Raw genomic sequence first — 21,801 nt, forward strand, 5'->3', positions numbered from 1 at the left:
TAATTGTAGGAAATATGACTTCTGCAATAGAGTAGTAAATGTCTGGAACACTCTACCTGATCCTGTTGTTAGTCTCTCTAATTCCCATACCTTTCAGCGTAAACTGTCTACCGTGGACCTTTCATGTTTCTTAAGAGGTCCCTAAGGGGGCGTGCATAAGCGCACCAGCGTGCCTACCGTCCCTGCCCTACTGTTCCCAGTTTTATGTAATCATTGTATGTGTTTATGGTTATGTTTTGCGAATTTATATCCTTTTTGGTGCCAATTTTTTTCATGTGTCCATGTCTATGTCTATTCTGTTACTTGTTTTCTTGTACTTGTTGACAAATTAAATAAATAAATAAACAAACAAACAAACTTTACGGACTGTACGGACTTTTCCTGGCAGCTGCCAGGAGTCCATATTGATTTGATATTGTGTGTGTGCGGGTATGAAGAAGCGGTAAGTAAAGCTATCACTTTTCTTTCATAGTACTTGAGTAAAAACTGCATAATTATAAACATGTGCATGACCAATTCTTTACACCTTATTAGACACAACTTTTTATTTATGTCAGAATTTTCTTGAGGAAAGGCTTCTGAGTTTGTTTCTCTTTTTTTGGGGGGGGGGTGGATTTTGGAGACCTGGCATATAAAATTTAGCCTCAAAACTGAATAGTGTAATAGATCTTTCTTTTACACATACAAAATAACCCTTAATTCTTAATTCATTGCTTAATTTTTGTGCAAGATTTCACACTTAGCACAAGTTGAAGACGATAAAGTAGCAAAGGTCATTTCCTGGCATTTGGGAAGTGATATGGATTGTATACTCACTTTGACAACAGCTGCTGCACGTCGTATCTTTCATGAGACTGAAGGAACACAACAAGTGTGGCCTCTTGATTCTATTTATAAAAAGAATCTTCCAGATTGGAACAGGTAAAGTTTTGGTTTCTTCTCCAAATTTAATTAATATTTCATTTACAAATGTAATAATTCTAACTTTTAGGATTTTTTTAATTTAGTTTTTTTCCCCTGTTACTGAGAAGTGACATACCAATGTTGGACATCATTTAATTTGTGTTCCTGCAGTGAGAATGAGATTGGCTTAAATGGTCCCTTCTAATTCTAAAATTCTATCAACTCTAAAGTTTATTTCCTTGCTTAAAACTAGAGCTGAGTCAGGGTGCTAGTTCATAAATTTATTTCCACGTTTCAGTCTGTTTGAGAGTAACTGGCTTTCATGCCTAAGAAGGACTAGAATTCATAGTCTCAAGTTTAGCTCAGGATCTTAGCCACTACAACTGTATTGTTAAATAATAGCTGCTGATTTTTTTTCCTGAGTTCCTAGTGGTGATTTACTTCTGAAAGAATGAATTTGTCTTATATTCTGTTTCAAATCCTGTGTCAGCTTTGGAAGCCATATATATATATTTTTTAATTTGATTTATATGCCGCCCTTCTCCGGAGACTCAGGGCGGCTTACAATGTGCTCAGCTATATTAGGCCGGAAGCTCCAATACTGCCACTTTCTCGTGTGTGGGAAAGTAGGAGGGGGGATTAAGGAGAGGGGTTGTTAGTAGACATAATAGCATTCTTCCTGTCGGTCAAGGTCAGAGCGATCCAGCACCTGGAGAAGGAGTGGTCAGGGGGCTGGATCGAGATAGAGCGGATGTTGATTGGCACATGTGACCGACTGTGGGGGAAAGGGGATGGTTTTGGGAGCTTTGACTTACTGAAGGAAAACCCGGGCTTTTCAGATTCGGATTTTCCCAGATGTGCCAGTTTGCCTATTCTAGTAAAGAGAACTTTGGAAAATGCTTGCTTCCGGATCTTTACTTGGAGTTGGGGTTTTTCTGGAACACTAACATCCTGTACATTGTAAATTATATTGTAATATATTTAAAATGCAAATTTTCCCTTTAAAATGTTAGTAGTCAACACTAATATCTAAATGGTTGCCAAATGTTTTGTATTTGTCTGACTAAGTCAACAATGAAAGAATACCTCTTTGTTTTAAGCAGATCTTTACCTCATTTGCAAAATGAAGGAAACTATTTCGATCCTATTGGAAATCCTGTATTTGCTAGGAACTTGCTAATATTTCCAGAGCACAAGGAGAATTGCCAAATAGGTAAATATCATAGAAAGAATGTTTTTTAGATTTTTATTCCCACAAACAAGTCTGTGAGAGAGGTTGGGCTGAGACTGAATAACTGAGAGTTTCCATGGTTCAATATAGACTTTAACTTGGGTCTCTGTAGTCAAAACACCTGAACATCATCCCAGGCTGGTAATTGAAAGAGCTTGAAGAAACTATATCTTTGGAAAGTCTTAATTTAATTAATTCAATTTATATGCCGCCCCTCTCCGAAGACTCAGAGAGGCTCACAATACATTTTAAAAAATCATTATAAAAAACATTTAAAAATTAAAAACATTAAAAACTCATTCACGCCATTCATGGCTGGATCTCGCCAGATCACAAGAGCAAGATCAATGGCCCCAGATCTTTACCACTTTTCGGAAGGCCAATAGGGTGGGGATGGTCCGGACCTCAGGAAGTAACTGGTTCCAAAGAGCTGGGGCTGCCACAGAGAAGGCCCTCCCCTGCGGGCCCGCCAGCTGGCATTGTTTAGCTGACAGGACCCGGAGGAGACCAACTCTGGGATCTTACTGGTTGCTGGGAGCTATGCGGCAGAAGGCGGTCTCTCATTTTCAAATATTTTGTCAAAAATACATATTTCAAACCTCTTAATAATTTCTACTAAAATAATAAACCAAAAACATTTTATACCATACATTTTCTTAAATCTTATTCCAAATAATACACTCCAACATCTTAATAAAAATCAATTACTTATATAACAGTTTTTTCCCTTTTTTATATAATAATAAAAAACCAAATTGCTTTCTTAAATTTTATCTCTCATTTCATTTCTCTCAATTCTTTGTCAAAATATGTATTTCAATCCACACCTTAATCATTCCTACTTTTACCACAATCTAATTAATTCATAATACAATATCATTTCCCCTTATTTTCTTTTTTAATTAATAATTAAAAATATTCCAATTATTGTAATTTCCCTAATTGATCTTATTTATATTTTTTTAGAACTTATCCTTTTATAAACTCCAACCATGCAATTAAAAGTATTTTCAATTGTTACAATTTTAGGTAAAACATATTTCTAAAACTTATTTCATTTCATTCATAGATCCATTATTTTTCCATTATTTTAAACTATTTAAAGTATCATAATTACATGTTATCTCTAATATTCCTTTCATTATATCCCTTTTTCTTCTTTCTCCCTTTCTCCCTTTCTAATTTTTTTCTCTATCCCCTTCTTTTTCCCATTTCCCATTATTTCCCATCTCTTTTCTCTTTTTTTCATCTTACCATTGTTAAACCCAATGTAATCATTTTGTATTTTAAAGACATAAGCTCTTCTATTTTGCCTTGCATTTCCCATTCTTTTCCATCCCTTTTCCCTCTTTCTTGTATTTTCACTGTTAATCCCAGTGGAATCATTTAAATTTTTTAAATTCTTTCCGTTCCAACCTCTTTTCTTCCTTTGTCTCTTTCCCTTTTTTCTCTTTTTTCCATTGTTATTCCCAATGTAATCTTTAAACGTCTCCTTTTTATTATTGCTACCCACATAATCATTTAATTTTTCATAATCTTTTTCTTCGTCTTTGTCTTCTTCGCTAGCAATCTCTTTTTCTTGCTTTCCATTTGTAGTTTCCTTGTCAATTTGGATGTACTCTAACTCAGTTTTTGAGTCATCAGATTTCAATTTTCCCCGCAGTATTATAGTCATTTCCCTTATGTCCATTTTCAGTGAAAGGTACATCATTTTCATCATTTCCTTAAGTTCCTGCATCTTTTATTCTTTCTAAATTAGTATTTATTCCAATTTAAAATTACGTTATAATCCTCCTTTTTTAATCATCAAAGTCAAATTGCTTACAAACAGGCAAGTCTTCCTTAATCCTCACAGCTGTTATTCCTTTCAAAGTTCAAGGTTTTTTTTCACTGTTACTATCTCTTGCAACAAAAACAAAAATTCAATGTTGTAGTGATCTTTTTTCTCTTGAAGATGTCTCTCTACAATCCACAATTTCAATCAGCAGCTAGAAAGAGTATCCATTTTGTTTGGAATCCTCTTTCACAGACTTTACTAATCTCAATTCTTTTTCCCTTTTCCTCCTCCTCCTCCTCCTCCTCCTCCTCCTCCTCCTCCTCCTCCTCCTCCTCCTCCTCCTCCTCCTCCTCCTCCTCCTCCTCCTCCTCCTCCTCCTCCTCCTCCTCCTCCTCCTCCTCCTCCTCCTCCTCCTCCTCTTCTTCTTCTTCTTCTTCTTCTTCTTCTTCTTCTTCTTCTTCTTCTTCTTTATGTACACCAAGTCAGTTTTCAGTCCAGTCCAGATCAAAGTCCAAATTCCACTTCTATTCAATTCAATTTTAAATCTTTAGCCAGATTTTTCTGTTATGGGCTTTTCTTCCTCCTTTAATCTTCTTTTAAAATTCAAGAATTTCTAAACCGATTATATCCAATTCTGTTCCAAAAAAATTTTTTTGGGAGGGGAGGTTCTTTTTCTTGTAATCAAATTAGTCTCTCCAAATTCAATATCCTCAAATAAAATTTGAATATAAGTTTCCTTTTTGGGCTTTAATGTTTCCACTTTCTCTCTTCTCCATCAATTATGTCCCCTCGATGCTATTTAGCCACTTTTTCCACGCCGGGGTAATTTTAAAACTTCCAATTTTTTCCTTTTATACCTGTGAGTTAGCCAATCACTCACCCCGGTACCAGTACTCCATCCAAATCTTCACTCCTGCACGATTCTTAGGATGCCGGATGCCCCAGCTTCATGGCAATTCGCAATGACCACCGCACCCTGCCATCAAATCAAAGAGTTTTCTCTGGCTTTCTGAGGAACTTGCCTGTTCCTCTTTAGCCTATGAGATGCCTCTTCTTTTTCACTGTCCCTACAGGACAGTTCTGGTCCGAAGACTCCCCGACAGCAGTTCGTCTGGCTGGGTTTTCGCCAGGCTTGTTAGAGGCGGGTATTTTCCCAACCAGTCTCGCTGTGACACTTCCGGGTTCTCCCCAGAGCACAACCCTCCTGTACCACCTTCAGATTATGTTGTTCTGGGCAATTGTCAATTTCTATAAATTTTCCAATATGGAAGTGATTCAAGGTGTTTCAGACCAAATAGATTTCAAACACCTCAAATTCCTTCCAGTTCAGAGGATTTACTTCCTAAAACCACTGAACTTCTGCTGAAACAGCATTGTTTGTTGAAACATTCCTCATACAGTGAGGCTTAGATATCTCTAATGGCTACTAGCACTACTTTTCACCATTTTATTGCGGGGTCACTAAGCGATATAAACCTCCATATGTGTCCTTTTACATGCATTTTTCCCTGAAATTTTGTATGGCAGACATCTTGGAACGTAGCAACTAGAGAACAAGACATAAATACAAACGCCTGTATGCCTTGAATTTACATACAAATTTGCAGTTTAAACTACAAACTTGTAGTTTATCAAAGGGGCATCTATCAAATCCAGTACTTATTAGAACAATATAGTTGTTCTTACCTGGATTATCATGACAAATTTTCTTTCTAATTTAGAGTAATTCTGTTATCTATATCATGATGCTAACATCGTATTCACTATTGATGCTTCATAACAAGTAGGTGTTAATAGAAATGTCAGTTTGTGTATTGGTTTGTATTCTAAACATTATTTCATATATCTTTACAGTATTTGAGACACTCTTGGGCAATACAATTATTATTGACAATTTGGAAGCTGCCAATCATTACAGAAAAGAGGTATGTACAATTGTAAGGTATTTTGTTCATTGCTTATATACATATGAGTGTCTGAAAAAGAAAAGGGGTTAGTCTAACTCCATTTATATTTTATTCACAAACTTAAAAAGACCCTCTTTCCTAAAGGGTTTGCTTGGTTCTGTGATGTCCATTTTCTATTAGATAATAAATCTTCCTATGATGTACAATTCCCTGTTAAGGTTAAGCCTGTTCTGTCCAGGCCATTTGGGGGTGGGGGGTAGAGGGGCGATGGCTCAGTGGTTAAAGACATTGAGCTTCTCAGCTGGAAGTTTGAGACCTAAACATTGCATGATGGGGTGAGCTCCAGATACTTGGCCCAGCTCCTGTTCACCTAGCAGTTGCAAAGCATGCAAATGCAAGTATATAAATAGGTACCAGTTCAGTGGGAAGGTAACAGTGTTCTGTGCACCTCAGCATATAGTCATGCTGGCCACATGACCACATAGATGTCTTCGGACAAAGCTGTCTCTCTCAGCTAAGGAACAGAGATGAGCACCCCTAGAATTGGACACTACTGGATAGAGAAAACTTTTACCTTTTATCCAGACAATCATAGCCATCAAATACTGAGATAAGATTTCACGTCTCCAGAATTACAGTGTACAATTGGGCGTCATCAACAAATGTTGTCCTCACTGCATGACCACAGTGGTGCTGAACCTGGTAGACTTATGATGGATCCTTGTAGTTGCAGTTTTCACAGTGTCCCTGCAATCACATGATCACCATTTGTGATCTTCACTGCCAGCTTCCAAAAAGCAAAATCTGTGGGGAAGCCAGCAGATCACAAATGGTGATAGACCATATGACCATAGAATGTTATGACTAAGCAGGTTTTGCTTAATGAAACAGCAACTGAGATTGAAAATTGACAGTCATGTGACATTACATTTTACAATCACATTGCTTAGCAACAGAGTTGCTGGTCTGAATTGCTATTGTTAAGCAAGGATTACTGAGATATTAAAGGGGAGACCACTCTGACTTTCAGAAAGTTCCCATCAAAATTAAGTTTAGACAGAAAAACATTCATCCGATTCTTAACTAATTTGAAACAAGCCTAATTTAAAGATAAATTATTGCAGTAAAATGTGTTCTTTTCAGCACATTTTTTTCATCCAAGTGTTTTCCCCAAATGCAGGGTCTGCTTTTTTTAGATCAACCCATCTAGGCTTCAAATCTAGGCTTCACTTCCTCAGAAATTTTGAAGGGAAACCTTTATTGGCTTAAGGGGAGAAGCAAATTCAAGAATAAAAATATGTTGAAAAGAACCTAGGATTCATGTTAAAATTCAGATTCTTTGTATTCTGTCAACTGTAAGTGCCTTGGCTTAAGAAACAGACTGGCTGCAATATGCTATGGGAAAAGGGCCAAGCTTAGAACTGAAGGAATATCTTTGCCTCTTAGTTATCTGGAATGAGATTTCCATATCATATGTAACAAAAATGTTAGTGTACAAAAAGGAGAATGAAAAAAGAACACTAACCTGCTTCCAATCCGACTCCTCAGAAACTGAGATGGGAAGGGAAGCAGCTGACCAGTAGGTGCCTGCACTGTGGAAGTGGGAGAGGAGGAAGGCAGTTTTCTCTTCCCCAAATACCAAAAGTGGTAGAAGGCATTCAGGTTATTTGCTGTCTTAAAATATTATTCTAGGTGAGGGTGGGAAGACATGCTCACTCTGAAGGTTGCAGAATAGGCAGATGCAGATGCTGGTGGTGATATAATGGGGCATGCTTTTGAATCTTTCTTTTAAATCAAACAGGGTTTGTATAAAATATATAATAGAGAAAGAGTTCATATAGGGCCCACTGAGTTCATACATGGACCCCCGTTTCATCCTATATCATTTACGGAGCAATTAAGTTGTTTTCTCTTTTTTTTAAAGCACTTACATTTGTTCTAAAATAGGATCACAGAAAAAGCTTGCTTAGTGGCATAGAACGGGGGTGGGGGGGCCTGTAAAACATGATTTCTTCATGGGCCAGATCAGCGTTGTAGTTTTCTTCCATGGGCTGATGGCGAGGGAGTCAGTGGGTGCAGGAGTCAGCAGGCAAATGCACATGCAGGAGGTGTACGCAGGAGCTGGCGGGCACATGTGTGCGCAGGCCCCACCATCGCGACCACCTCCTGTGTGCACGCACACCAGTCCAGGATGGCATGGGCCGGGCCTGTGCACACATGTGGCCACCAACTCTTGCACGCACACATGCCTGCCTTGATAAAATGGGCCAAGCCAAAGCTTCCTGAAGGAGCAGCTGCGGAGCCCTTGCTGCTGAACATCTCCCCCCCGTGCACACACACATGAAAGGCCAGTAAGCGCTGTAGTCCTGGAAACGGTAAGGGATTGGCCTGCGTCGCTTCAGCCCAGCACATCCATCCCAGCATGTATGCAGGCCTGGCCCATGCCATCCCAGCAGGCGTGCAGGCACACAGAAGATGGCATGTGCACATGCCCAGCCCACCCCAGCCCAGTGTAAGCATGTGCGCCAGTGGTGAAATGTAAAATTTGTTGCTACTGGTTCTGTGGGCGTGGCTTGGTGGGCATGGCTTAGCGGGGGGGTGTCATGTGACTGGGTAGGTGTGGCCAACTTTTTTTAAAACTTTTTAAAGCATTTTTTACTACCGGTTCCGGGGAAAGGTGGTAAAAAAATGCTTTAAAAAAGTTTTTAAAAAGGTTCCGACCAACTCACCTGTGCCGCGCGATTGTCGGAACCTTTTTTAAAGCATTTTTTTACTACTGGTTTGCTCGAACCGGTAGTTTTTATCACATGTGCCTGCCGGGATGGGGTGGGCCTGGCCTGTGCACGCGTGCGCCTGCTGCCTCCTGTGCACATGCACGCATGCCAGGATTGAATGGGTCTCGCCTGTGCGTGTCTGCACCCAACATCTCTGTGCACACGCGCACATCGAGATTGGGTGGGTCTGGCCCGCCCGCCCGCCCGCAGACCTTGAGTTTGACACCCCTGGCATGGAATTACTTTTCAACAAAAAAGTACTGAATTTTGGTATTAATTTTTTTCTTTATATATATATATATAGGTTGTGAAAATGACATATTGTCCAACTATATTAACAAGACAGGGGGACAGAATTCGCAATAATGGAAAGTTTGGAGGCCGTCAGAATAAAGCCCCTCCTATAGAGAACCTTCGGGGGATGGTTTTTGGAGCACCTCTGCCACCGGATTACAATATTATCTCCGTACAGATAGGTGCATTCACAGTTTAATAAATGAAATCAACTATTACACAATGTTTTGTTAAGTGTTTCCATTAAGAATTCAATTAAAATTACTCCTAGATTTTAATTAAATTGATTACCAAATTGCTGCTATTATTGTATATTAAACTAACGAAATAGAAGTTTTAACTGGTTTCCAATATGTTGTACATTGCAGCCATTAAAAAACCATTATAGAGTACATTTTATTGTATCTTCAATGTATAAAATTATTTTGATTTTTGCTATGCAATGATGTAGAATAAGAAGTCCACTGCTCTTAATTTAGCACATTTTTTTTTCTACATTTAGAAAAGCATTTTAGGAAAGGAACAAGGATTATATACAAATACCGTATTTTCCGGTGTATAAGACGACTGGGCTTATAAAACGACCCCCGACTTTTCCTGTTAAAATCTAGGATTTGGGCTATACTCGCCATATAAGACTACCCCTCTTCCAACGCACACCAAATAAAAATTAAAAAACATCAACTGGCTCACCCACAATGTAAAAGCAGCTGTGCTAGACCCAAAATGGCCCCTGCAACAAGCAGGAACCTCACACAGCCACAAAAAGCCCAAAAACCCAACTTTCACACTTTACACACATAAAATTCCACATACAGCTTTGTGAAATTTTGTGTGTTTGTGTAGTTAGAGTGAAACACTACAGAAACACACTAAATCTCAGAAAGCTGCACAAATATTATATTATTTTATTTTATTTTATTTTTATATGAAAGCTAAATTTAAAACTTCCTAAACTTTAAATGGCTAGGTCTAAAAAAGAACAATTAAAAAAAACCCCAATTAACTATTTTTTTTAAAGCTCCCAAAGGGGAAAAAAACTTATCCAATAGAACAGGGGTCTCCAACCTTGGCAACTTTAAGACTTGTAGACTTCAACTCCCAGAATTCCTCAGCCAGCTTTGTTTTGCTGGCTGAGGAATTCTGGGAGTTGAAGTCCACAACTCCCTGCCTGCTTGATTGCAGGCAGGGAGTTGCTTGCTGATGGAATGGATTCAGGCAAGCGAAGCAAGGCAAGCGTTGCGAATAGCAGCTAAGGTAAGCAAGCTGGAGGGGGAAAAGTTTTTTCCTTTTACATGGCTCTGGCGATCCAAGCTGAGTTGCCTGATTAGCAGGCAACTCAGCTGGGATCGTCAGAGCTTGGATCGCCAGAGCTATGTAAAAAGAAAAAACTTTTTTTCTTTTACATGGCTCTGGTGATCCAAGCTGAGTTGCAGGCAAGTCAGCTGGGATCGTCAGAGCTGGGATCGCCAGAGCCATTTAAGGCCCGTCAGAGCCTTTCGGGCTGGTCTCCCTGGTTACAGGAGAACGACACCCGGCGTATAAGACGACCCCCGACTTTTGAGATTTTCATGTGTTAAAAAGTTGTCTTATACGCCGGAAAATACAGTATTATCTAAAGTTGAAAGATTTGTCAGGTGCCAGATGTTGAAAAGTATGTTTTTAAGATTGTTACTTCTCCCTCTCCCCAACCCATTCCCTTTCACACATACTCTAGGAAAAATAAGACACAGGGTGCCTTCAAGCAGGAATTTCTAGTTTAATTATATTTAAAGGAGGAAGGGGGAGAATGAATCCCAAACATCATATGATAGCTCACTAGTAAATAAAGCATTTTCTTATACTGACTGCTGGCAATGTGGCAGTTCGAATCTCACCAGGTTCAAGGTTGACTCAGCCTTCTATCCTTCCAAGGTCAGTAAAATAATGACCCAGATTGTTGGGGGCAATATGCTGACTCTGTAACTACTTAGAGAGGGCTGCGAAGCGGTATATAAGTCTAAATGGTGTATAAATATATATATATGGTGTATGTATGTATAGAGAGTATAAGAGTATGTTCCTCTTGGCTTCTAGGTGCTCACTAAGAAAGGATTTTTCAAAATGACCATCAGAGCATTAGTATTTCCTATATTATTATTATAACACGCTGTGATGCTAATTAGTTAGATGTTCTAGTCCCCCTCCCAACTTGAAAATAACTCTGGAGAGAACGGGATAGCATAGGACAGGCCTCCGTGGAGCAAGCCTGACGGAGAGAAGGGGATAGTATAGAGGAAGCTTCTGTGGAGCGAGGCTGAGGGAGAGAAGGGGAGAGGAGAGGCCGATTGTAACTACTCATTAAGTAATTGTAAGTGTCGAAATATCAAGCCTGATCATAGTTTCGTAGCGAAGCATGGGTATCCAGCTAATGTGTGTGTGTGTGTGTGTGTGTGTGTGTGTGTGTGTGTGTGTGTGTGTGTGTAGAGAGAGAGAGAGACACAGAGAGAACAAAATTATTCATCAAGCATTCTTCAATACTTTTATTTAATGACAATAGTGACTTCATTGTTTCTGCTAATTACTATTACAGATTATAGTGTTGTATTTTATTAATATATAAATCTTTTTTCTTTATATATTAGATTGCCTTCAGCGCTACCGGGCAGCATTTCTCCAAGTTAATAAAGTAGACACTGACCTTAAAGAAGAACTACAATCCTTTGATAGTTCAGAAATGCAAAATAAGAAAGAAGAGCTTGCTGAACTGGAACAAAAACTTGAATTAGTAAACCTGAAATTAGGTATGGATGTGTTGACACTCGTATATATATTACTAAAAGGCATTTTGGCACACCAATATAATGAAATATAAATGTATAAACATAAATAAAGAAGTCATGTATAATTAGGCCCCAAGTTTTAATGAATCAAACAAGACCTTCTATACAGGTACCCCTCAAACCATTTGTTTGGTGACCATTCAAAATTACAACAGCACTAAAAAAAAGTGATTTATGATTGTTTTTCATACAACCATTGCAGCATTCCCCATGGTCATATGATCAGAATTCGGGTGCTTGGCAATTGACATGTATTTATGACAGACATAATGTCCCAAGGTCACATGATCATCTTTTGCGACCTTCTGACAAGCAAAGTCAATAGGAAAGCCAGATTCAATAAAAAATTGTGTTATTAATTTAACAACTGCAGTGGTTCACTTAACTGTAGCAAGTGTCATAAAATGGAGCGAAACTCACTTAATAACTGTTTTGTTTAGCAATGGAAATTTTGGGCTCAATTGTGGTTGTAAGTTGAGGACTACGTGTCCTTTTAGAAAGAGAGCATTACAGGTAATTCTCAACCTACAACCAATTCATTCAACAATTATTCAAAGTTACAATGGTGTTGAACAACTGATCCTTTTGAGTTCTGGCTGTCCGTGGTCACATGATTATGATTTGGGTTCTTGGCAACCAGTTTGCACTTGTGACTAATTGTAGCATTCCACAATCATTTGCAACCTTTTCTGCTGCCTTTCCCAGAAAGTTGGGAAGCTGACATGGAAATTTGTAAGCTGCTGGGCTAAGTTAAGCCTTCCCAACTCATGCATCCTTCCCAGCCCCTCTGTCCTTGTGCCAAACAGGCCACTCACATGCCATCCCCATCCTGCATCACACTTCTTGCACACTCTCTCGCCCCTTCCCCGAGTCACTCCTCTTACACACTCCCTCGCAATCTCTTGAACCTGCGCTGCACTTCTTGCACACCCACTTGCATTCTTCGGAGTCTTTCCTCACACCATTGTTAACCCTCTCCAGTCCTTCCCTCCATCCCTGTGCACCCCTGATAGAAGCCACTTACCCGGCCACCAGCTTGGGATTTATAACTGCCTGCCAGCTTTCCATTAACTTTGGTTATGGGAAACCAGCAGGAAGTTGTTCACCTAAAGGCCATGGAATTTGATTAACAATAATTGGGCCTGCAGAGATTGCAGTCACTAAGTAGTGCAGTCAACATTTTATGACTGCATAGCTTAGCAGTGGAAATTCCAGTTCCAATTTCTGCCATTGGACTACTTGGAGTTACTTTGGACAAGAAAAGAACCAAAAAAACAATTTTACCAGTTTATCATTCTACTTAACAGCCATCACTGTCATATTCTAACTTTTGCCAGATAGTTTCCCAAAGTGTGTGGAAGGGTTTTGAAATTGAGGGGAATAATGAGAAATATGCTTACTGGAACATCTAGTTTAATATTTTTGTTCCACAAAACTTTGAATCAAAGCCATAGTTCCTCCTTTTTGGCAGTATTAGGAAAAATGTTACTGGTGGGATTAGAAGATAATTATTTTACCATATAATCCATAAAATAGTTTTGTATTCAAAAAAATTGGGTTTTCAATGCAACAAATTTACTTTAAAATACATATTTGGATTTGGATGAAATCAAATATATTGAACTGTCATTGTCACAATTTTATAATCATTTGTATATGTACAGTTAACCTAAAAACAAATGAAAAGCAGAAAAGGGTAATAGAAGATTTCTATTAAATTGTTATAAAGGAAAATGCAGTAACCCCCTCCCCCCTCCCTTTTATCTCTGAAACTGGCAAGATCAAGGCTACTCATAAACATTAACAGAAACAGTACCAGAAAACTCTTACCAGGCAAGATAGGGAAGCATGGAATATGGGACTCGTGCCTACCGGAAATGGGAGTTCAGAAGGCAGATTGGAATTTAGAGAGCTAAATTCAGTTTTCTTTCTCATGCAGTCTGGAAGACAGTGCCCTGGGCCTGGGCCTGAGCCTAAGCCTTGTCTCAATTTCTACAATTCAGATTGCTATTTATTCTCAGGGGAACAGTTTGAAAACAGTTTTTAAGTGATTACATCCTGACAGTGTTATGTCTGTAGGTGATCCAGTGGAGTGCCCAATTCCCACCTTATATGTTTTCTTTATAGGAAAAAACCAAAGCAGAATGATTATTTCAATCAATACAAGAGATGGGAAGGGAGAAGGTTGAATGGGCCAGCTTGGGCACAGGAGTTAGAAATAAATGTAATAAATTGATTATAGGGACATGCGTTTTCCAAGCCAATTTCACATAAATATATACCCTCTTTTAGCATCAAGTGGAGTTGTAAATAATCAAGTTTTTTTGAAATACGCAGAACTTTATACACATTATTTATTTCATTAATTTTTCACATTTTTGAACCATCCACCTCCCTCGAATGCTTGCAGCTATCTGGTATCAGAAATTCTGAAATTAAAATTAAGATTTATTTATATAGGTATGACCCCATCAAGTCAATGCAACAAATTATCACCTCTTTCGCAAGTACTTGATTTGTCTGTGGCTCCAAACCATTCCAAAATAGGAAGAGAACTAAAACGTCCACACAGGTTTGTCTATCAGGTCATGAGTAGGGGCTGGTGGGGTGGAAAGCAGGCCCAGCGCCTGTGAGGATCCAGTGGGGGAGATGGGGGGAAGATAGGCAGGGGGAGCTGCACTGTCCCTGCAGTTGGCCATGAGGGCAAATGATTGAGGGGGGGCACTGCAGGGGCCAGAACCTTGGGAATGGGTCATAAGCAGCTTTTGAGGCGGGGGTCCACCATAACTTCAAAAGGCCACTAAGTGAGTAGCCATGTTAAAAATAATAATTTTATTATTTTTTCTTTATTTACAAAATATTTAGTTTGATCAGCATTATATGCATACTAAATCTGAAATATATTTGTTCATAAGTTATTAGCATAAATGATATGCATTTGTGATTTACAAATTATATTCCTATTATAAAAATTAGTTATACACATAGTAAATTTAAATTATTACTAATAATTAAATTAATTTATTCATATAATCATAGTTCAGAAGAAGGGGGTTCATCTTCTCCTATGAAGAAAAGAACAGGAAACGGCAACTAATTATTTCCAAAAAAAGAAGACATAAATTAATTATATTTGTTAAAATACAATTGTATATTGAAATGTGTATATTCTATAAAAATAATGTTACTTTCATTGATACTTTTATATTCATAAATGAATTGTTCTTATTAAGAGTTGACTTATTTTTTAATAGAACATCATATTTTTGTTTTGTATCAATTATTACATTTCAAGTTATGAAAATATAACAATGTTTTTTACATATGAACAATAAAAGTTTGGAATGACATCCCTTTTCCTAGTACATAAATGTGTAACAAATTAACATATTTAATTGAAACATGCTCCATAAACATGAACGATATTTATTAACTGAAAAAAACCTAATATTACTGAATATAATAATATTCTGCTGTGCAAAGCATCTAAATACTTTCCCTGTTTGAATAGTTGAAATAAGATTATGTGTGCTGTTAAGATTGAGAAGTTGATGTTACATCCTTACCAATTATTTAATACAATAGCAGTAAGAGACTCGTTAATGAATATTTCTAACTTAATGAAATAATTCTTGAAGCCTGTTCATCCTCATTTTCTCTAACATCAACCATTCAGTGTTATAACAAACAACTTTTTCGTATGTAATTAAAGCATTTCCAATGTTTTTAGGGTTACCGTACATCCTCATCAGTTATACTGACAAGAGAAAAGGCAAATATACAGAATGCATTAAATTTGGGGTTCCCAAACTGTTTCTTGGGGATCAGGAGCAACTCAGAGGTACAACTCAGCTTGCAGACAGTAAAGTTTGGAGTTAATTTTGCAAGGTATCTAATGCTATGGGTCTAGTCTTTCATCAAACCATTCACAAATTGTAGCATTTTCTTTACATTACCGTTTGATTTTATTTATTTCTGATTGTGGGTCTTATCAAAGGTAAACACAGGATTCAGAAGTTCCTTACTGGTTTCCTGAAGTTAGTGCAGTAAGAGCTGTCCTGTTTGTCGGGAGCTATTCAGAACCATACAGATTGGGGCAGCCTATAAATATATATATTAGTTATCCACCTATTGAAGGCTTTGATCTGAGTCACTGGAAGAGCATCTTTTCCTATTTCCCTTTTTTTGAGGGTACTCTTCTGAAACTATGAACAGAAAAAGTGGATTAAAAAATAAATTCTGTGAAAAGAGAACAAAAATCATGAAAAACTTCCACAGCTGCTTCTTACATGATCCCACAAGTGCTCTTCCAGTAGTTACCAAGTAACTTAATGAGTTGACAACGCTTCCTACAGACTCCCTGATAGTCTGCCAATTGGGAAGCCCATAAAGTGGCACTTCAGTCAGCACCTCATATGCACCCCCAACTTTCAGGTTCACTGTACAGGAAAATTCTGTCAGTGTTTCTGAGCTTTTACTGCTGAAAGATAATTTGTCGAACGTCTTACCTTGGAAAGGTCAAATTTAATAATATTTTTTAAAACCCTGATTTCTCTTGCATTGCAATTACATTATTATGAAAAAGATTACTGGTTTGACTTTTCAGGAGGTATAATTTTCAAATATTAACCTTATTACCCTAAGTTAAAGAACTTAATAGTGGGAAATTACAACTGTACTCAGTGATTCTGTGAAGTATGTTGATTTTCATGATACAGTGGTGTACCACTGTAAAGTGGTACAGAATTGAGGTAAAATTACTGGATTCAGTGCTACATTGGGTCATACTATTAAGTGTTTGTTCGTATTGAATTAGGAAAAATGCATGAGCAATAGTCCTGGAAATCAGCAAAGGTATTCTACTCTAGATGTGCCTTTGTTACAGAAATCTAAATTCTCTTAGATCTTTCCAATTCATTTTGATCTAATGGGTTGATGAAAATAACTCGGAGACTGTCTACAAAAATTTACACCTATGAATCAGCACAGACTGGGCACTTTCCTTTAGAAGGAAGCCAACAGACTATATACGGGAAAAGACATAAAGGAGGTGACAATTGCCCTGCTTTGGCAAGGCAATTTGAGTGATTCTGCTTCAATGAAATAAAGTTACCTCCATGTTCTAAATTGCTCTATCAAACCAAATCTGTATTGCTTCTCACACACCTTTTAGAGTAGGAGTGTCAAACTCTATTTCATTGAGGGCAGCATTAGGGTTGTGTTTGACCTCAGGGTGGGCGTGGCCAGGGTGGGTGTGGCCAGTTTGATGTCACTCAGGGGCGCCTGTGGTGTCCTGAGCACTCTGCCGGCAAAAACGGGCTCCTAAGCTCCATTTTCAGCTGCCACAGCCTCCTGCAGCCCTGAAAGCGGAGTTCAGGAGCCCATTTTAGTGTGCAGAAGCACCGTGGACCAGTCCTTTGCTGTTTCTAGGGTGGCCCTGTGGGCCAGATCTAAGTACCTCGCGGGCTGGATCTGGCCCCTAGGCCTTGAGTTTGACACCCCTATACTAGAGACTAAAATTCCCTACTGGAAACTTAAATTTGCATTCCTACACTGAGCAGGAGGATGTCTAAATGATCCCTTCCAACTCTATGAATCTTTGAGTCCATAGATCCGTGATGGCGAACTTATGGCACATGTGCCAGAAGTGGCACGCAGAGCCCTCTGTGGACACGTGCACCATCGCCAGCTGTTCTTCTGGTTTCCGGAGCGCATATGCGCACTGGCCAGCTGATCTTCATGCATGCTGGAGCCCCAGAAACCCAAAGACCAGCTAGCCAGCTCACATGCGCGTGCCAGAAACCAGAAAACCATGTGGCCGGCATTCACATGCACACCAGCCAGCTGGTCTTTGAGTTTCTGCGGCTCTGGCACACGTTCCAGTTTGGGCACTCAGTGCCGAAAAGGTTCACCATCACTGCCATAGGTAATTGAACTAAATGTTCATTTGTTCGTATATTGCTATTTTATATAATCAGAATGATTGTAATTGTAAATTAAAGAAACCTAAAGATACTAAAAAAGAGACATATTATAATGCTCCTGGAAGCACGAAGCCGAGAACACCAGCCTGAAGATGACGAATGAGACTTCGTCGAAACGTCGCCAAGACACTTCCAATTTTACGTGGGAGAAGACCCGAATAACCAAAGACCTACATACAAACACCCGCGAAAACCTGAGAAAACATATATATATATATATATATATATATATATATATATATATATATATATATATATATATATATATATATATATATACACACACACACACACACACACTAAATAATCATAAAACAGTTCACAAAATCTGGTTGTGAAACATTCACATCACAGAATCTTCTTACGTGAAGAAGTTCTCTTTTTACCATCTGTTATCAAAAAAGGACTCTTCTTACAAGTTGCAGTTCTTTTATTTAAAGACTGAAATTGCAGTATTAAACAAAAATCTCTTAATTACATACTTTTTGTTGTATGTTTGTTTACTCTATAAAGACTACCTTTGGACCATGCTTGTTATCTCTTACATGCCATCCCTCTCATTAAGGCAGCATCTTAAGATTGGTGCTTCCAGTATTTTTTTTTTTTTTTTTTTTTTACACCAAGGAAAGATTCTGGTTTAATTTAAAGGAAGAATGAATTTATAACATTCACCTATACTGGCTGCATTCTGCAATAAAATCTTTTATGGTTTTACTATAGTTTTACAGTTTTACAGATTGTGGCCTAGCATTATACACTTAAAATGGCAGAATATATGAGTGTGCATGCAGAAAGCATGGTATGAGTCTTGACTTTGAAATAATTTTTATACTACTAAGGCCATCTATCTGGAATTATGTGTCTGAATTCAAGGGAACATTTTTTTTTTAGGCTTGTGAATCCATTAAGTATACTAGAATTAAGGAAAGATTATAGGTTAATCATTTTTACCAGCAGATCAGAGATTACAGGAAAGGACCAATTTTACTGGAAAACTCTTAAAGAGGGAGCTATTTATACATATTAGTTTTCTACCTATAGTATTGCATTGTAATTATTCCTCATGAAATGCATTTAATTTTTTTAGGCAGGCATGTTAAATGTGAATTTAGAGGGACATTTCTCAAAAGGAAAAACCTAAATAATTCTGAACAGTCATACATTTCAATGTGTTGAGTAATGAAGTCCATATGATTGTCTTCCAAAGATAGTTTGCCATTTAAGGCTGCAATCCACACTTCAGACTTCTACTCAACAAGACATCATTATTTTAGCCTTGCTACTGCCAATAGATACATTTTCCTTTACAATGCAGTTAGAAATTTTGCAGCTATGTAAATGTGTAAGGCTCAATATATATGAAATGGTTTCATCATTCATTGTACAGGTATCCCCACTTATGAAGTAATTGCATCTATAAAGGGGTTACTTGTGATAAACTGGAAACTTAGAATGGTTGGGTAAATATATCATATTAAGTCATAATGCTTAGCACATTGTGTGAATCCAATCATTCTGATTTGTAAGTAACAGGCAATGGCTTAAAAATTGCACAACCAAATAATAGATTTATTTAATAAAAGTTTAAAACAACGTTTTAGCATGATGACAAAGTGGCAAGATGCAAAGGAACCATCCTATTTTTTAAATTATTTTATAGAAAATGGAGGCTGTTGCTAATATAAACAAAGAAGCAGTAGAACCATTTCCTGCACACCAGTCATTCTGCTGCAACTAGCTACTTGGTTTGGTATTCTGGGAACTATACTTGTAATCTATTCTACAACTTAACAAGGTTATGAAGGGTGCTCTACTGAAGTACAGAATAACAAAGGAAGGGACCTAGGCAATCTTCTAGTCCAACTCCCTGCTTAAGCAGGAAACTATACCATTTCAAACAAATGGTTATCCAGTCTCTTCTTAAAAAGCTCCAGTGCTGGAGCATCCACAACTTCTGTAGGCAAGTCATTCCACTGATTAATTGATCTAACTGCCAGGAAATTTCTCTTAGTTCTAGTTTCTATCCATTGATTCTTGTCCCGCCTTCAGCTGCATTGGGGAATAGGTTGACCCTCTCTTTTTAAACTTTTTTCTTTCAGAACCACTTCCCATTTTAAAAAATTATGAAAGACCCCCCCCCAAAGAGGTTATATTTATCAATATTTACCCTATTTAAAATTAAAATTCTGGCATTTGCTGCTACTACTCTTTCTCACAGGATTGTTGTTGAGGGGAAAATAGGAGGAGGAAGTAGAATTATGCACATTCATGATGTTATTTATAAAAAAAATAGGATAAAACAAAATTGTGATCATGTGATTGCAGGATGCTGCAATCATTGTAAGTGTGAGACAATTCCCAAGTGCTCAGATGGTGATCATGTAACTGCAAGGGAGTTGGTATGGCCAGATCTTGAGGACTGGTGGTAATCATAATTCCTTCAGCACCATTGTAACTTTGAACAATGGCTGAACAAATGGTGATTAACTGAGAACTACCTAAAGTTCAGCTTTCCTTTGCTTTACAGACCTGCAAAGCTCATAAAGTTTACTTTTTCATCACCATCATAATGGTCACTGTACAAGGCAGTTGCTAAACAAGGATTACCAGTATGTTTGTTTTTCTGTATTTCTCAGTTAAATACTAACAATATCATCTGTATTTTATTATTTGGTGAATTTAAATTTCCACTCAAATTGCATGATAGTAGCTTTTAATGTTAAAATTTATATTTCTAAGGAACAAATTAACCCTTGTTGGTTCAATATTAAGTATATTATTTATACTACATATTGGGACAACTGCAAGGAAAAAGCAACCAGTTATAAGTTGAAGGCTACCTATAGGTACATTTTAGAAAACAATGTTTAGTTTCTCTTATGCCCCTAAGTCAGGGGTCTGCAACCTTAAACACTCAAAGAGCCATTTGGACCTGTTTCCCACTGAAAAGAAAACACCAGGAGCCACAAAACCCTTCCTGTGCCTATTTCTTGAGTGGCCACAAAACTAGCATATGTAGTTGAATTAAACATTCTGTTTTCTTCTGAAATTTTTCTTTTCTTGGATTTATCCATGGTTGGCCTACTGGGGGTTGAGAAGCTCAATAAATCACGTGCCGGTGGGTATCACACATTGGTGGTTGTGACACATATTTTGAGTGACAGGGAGCCGCAGCAGAGGGGTGAAAGAGCCACATGCGGCTCCAGAACCGCAGGTTGCTGACCCCTGCCCTAAATAATGGGAACAAAATCCTTACGCAACAACTGATTGTTTTAATGCTCCATTACTTCCACTACAAGGAAAAATTGATACTTCACTATTAATTTTCTCTTTTTCTTTGATTATACAATAAAGTTTGCTATCTAGAATCATGGAATTTGGATATAATTTTCACCACAACCCAAAACAGATTGTACTTGATGGGATAGTAAATCAAAGCAAATGTTTTCTATATACAAGCATGAAGTATTTCCTGTTATTTTGACCAAGTCACAATTGATGTTTAATCATTCAGTACTGAACATAGAACTTCATTAAATACATGATTTGGGCAATTACTTTGTCATGGAAGCATTTGGCTGATTTCAAAAAAGCTAAGGAAGGATTGGACCTATTTAGTATTTGGATGAGAAATCCCAGGGAAATGGGAAGTTGAAAAAAAACTTTCCCGAAAAACATTCTAGAGGCGCTAGAGAAAGAAAAGAGAAGTTTAAAAAATACTAAATTCTTTCTTGGCTAGTAGCTGTTTTTTTTAATGGTTGCCTGAGTCACCTGGATGAAAAAAATATATGTTAAGGAATTTACCAAGAACTCCTCTTTCCTTTCATGTTACAAGTAATATACATTGCAGGACTTTTTAAAGACAATTTTAGTAAATTAAAAATAGAACGGTTCCTGTAACACAACTGATAAAGCCATGATCTCTCTCTCTCTCTCTCCCTCTCTCTCCCTCTCTCTCTCTCTCTCTCCCTCCATCCCTCCCTCCCTCCCTCCACAACACCGAACAGTCACTGAACGACTGGTCAGTAAGTCAGTAAGAATTCAAGGAAGTACAGTATTGCATTTATATTGGTCATGATTTATGAAATTTGGCTAGCACATTTATGCTC

General features: G+C 37.8%; 1 protein-coding gene across 1 annotated transcript in view; it reads left to right on the forward strand.

Moving 5' to 3' along the window:
• SMCHD1 (structural maintenance of chromosomes flexible hinge domain containing 1) overlaps positions 1 to 14,835 on the forward strand; it is a 104,959-nt gene extending 90,124 nt beyond the window's left edge. Inside the window, 7 exon segments of the mRNA XM_070940990.1 lie at positions 731 to 921; positions 2,007 to 2,116; positions 5,766 to 5,836; positions 8,897 to 9,068; positions 11,511 to 11,669; positions 14,169 to 14,280; positions 14,748 to 14,835. Of these exon segments, the coding sequence (XP_070797091.1) occupies positions 731 to 921; positions 2,007 to 2,116; positions 5,766 to 5,836; positions 8,897 to 9,068; positions 11,511 to 11,669; positions 14,169 to 14,280; positions 14,748 to 14,835 (903 nt within the window).
• Positions 14,836 to 21,801: the final 6,966 nt, after the last annotated feature.

The sequence above is a fragment of the Pituophis catenifer genome, unplaced genomic scaffold, assembly GCF_029215685.1.
Source record: "Pituophis catenifer annectens isolate HBS135680 unplaced genomic scaffold, rPitCat1.0.hap2 SCAF_3, whole genome shotgun sequence".
Taxonomy (NCBI): Eukaryota; Metazoa; Chordata; class Lepidosauria; order Squamata; family Colubridae; genus Pituophis; species Pituophis catenifer.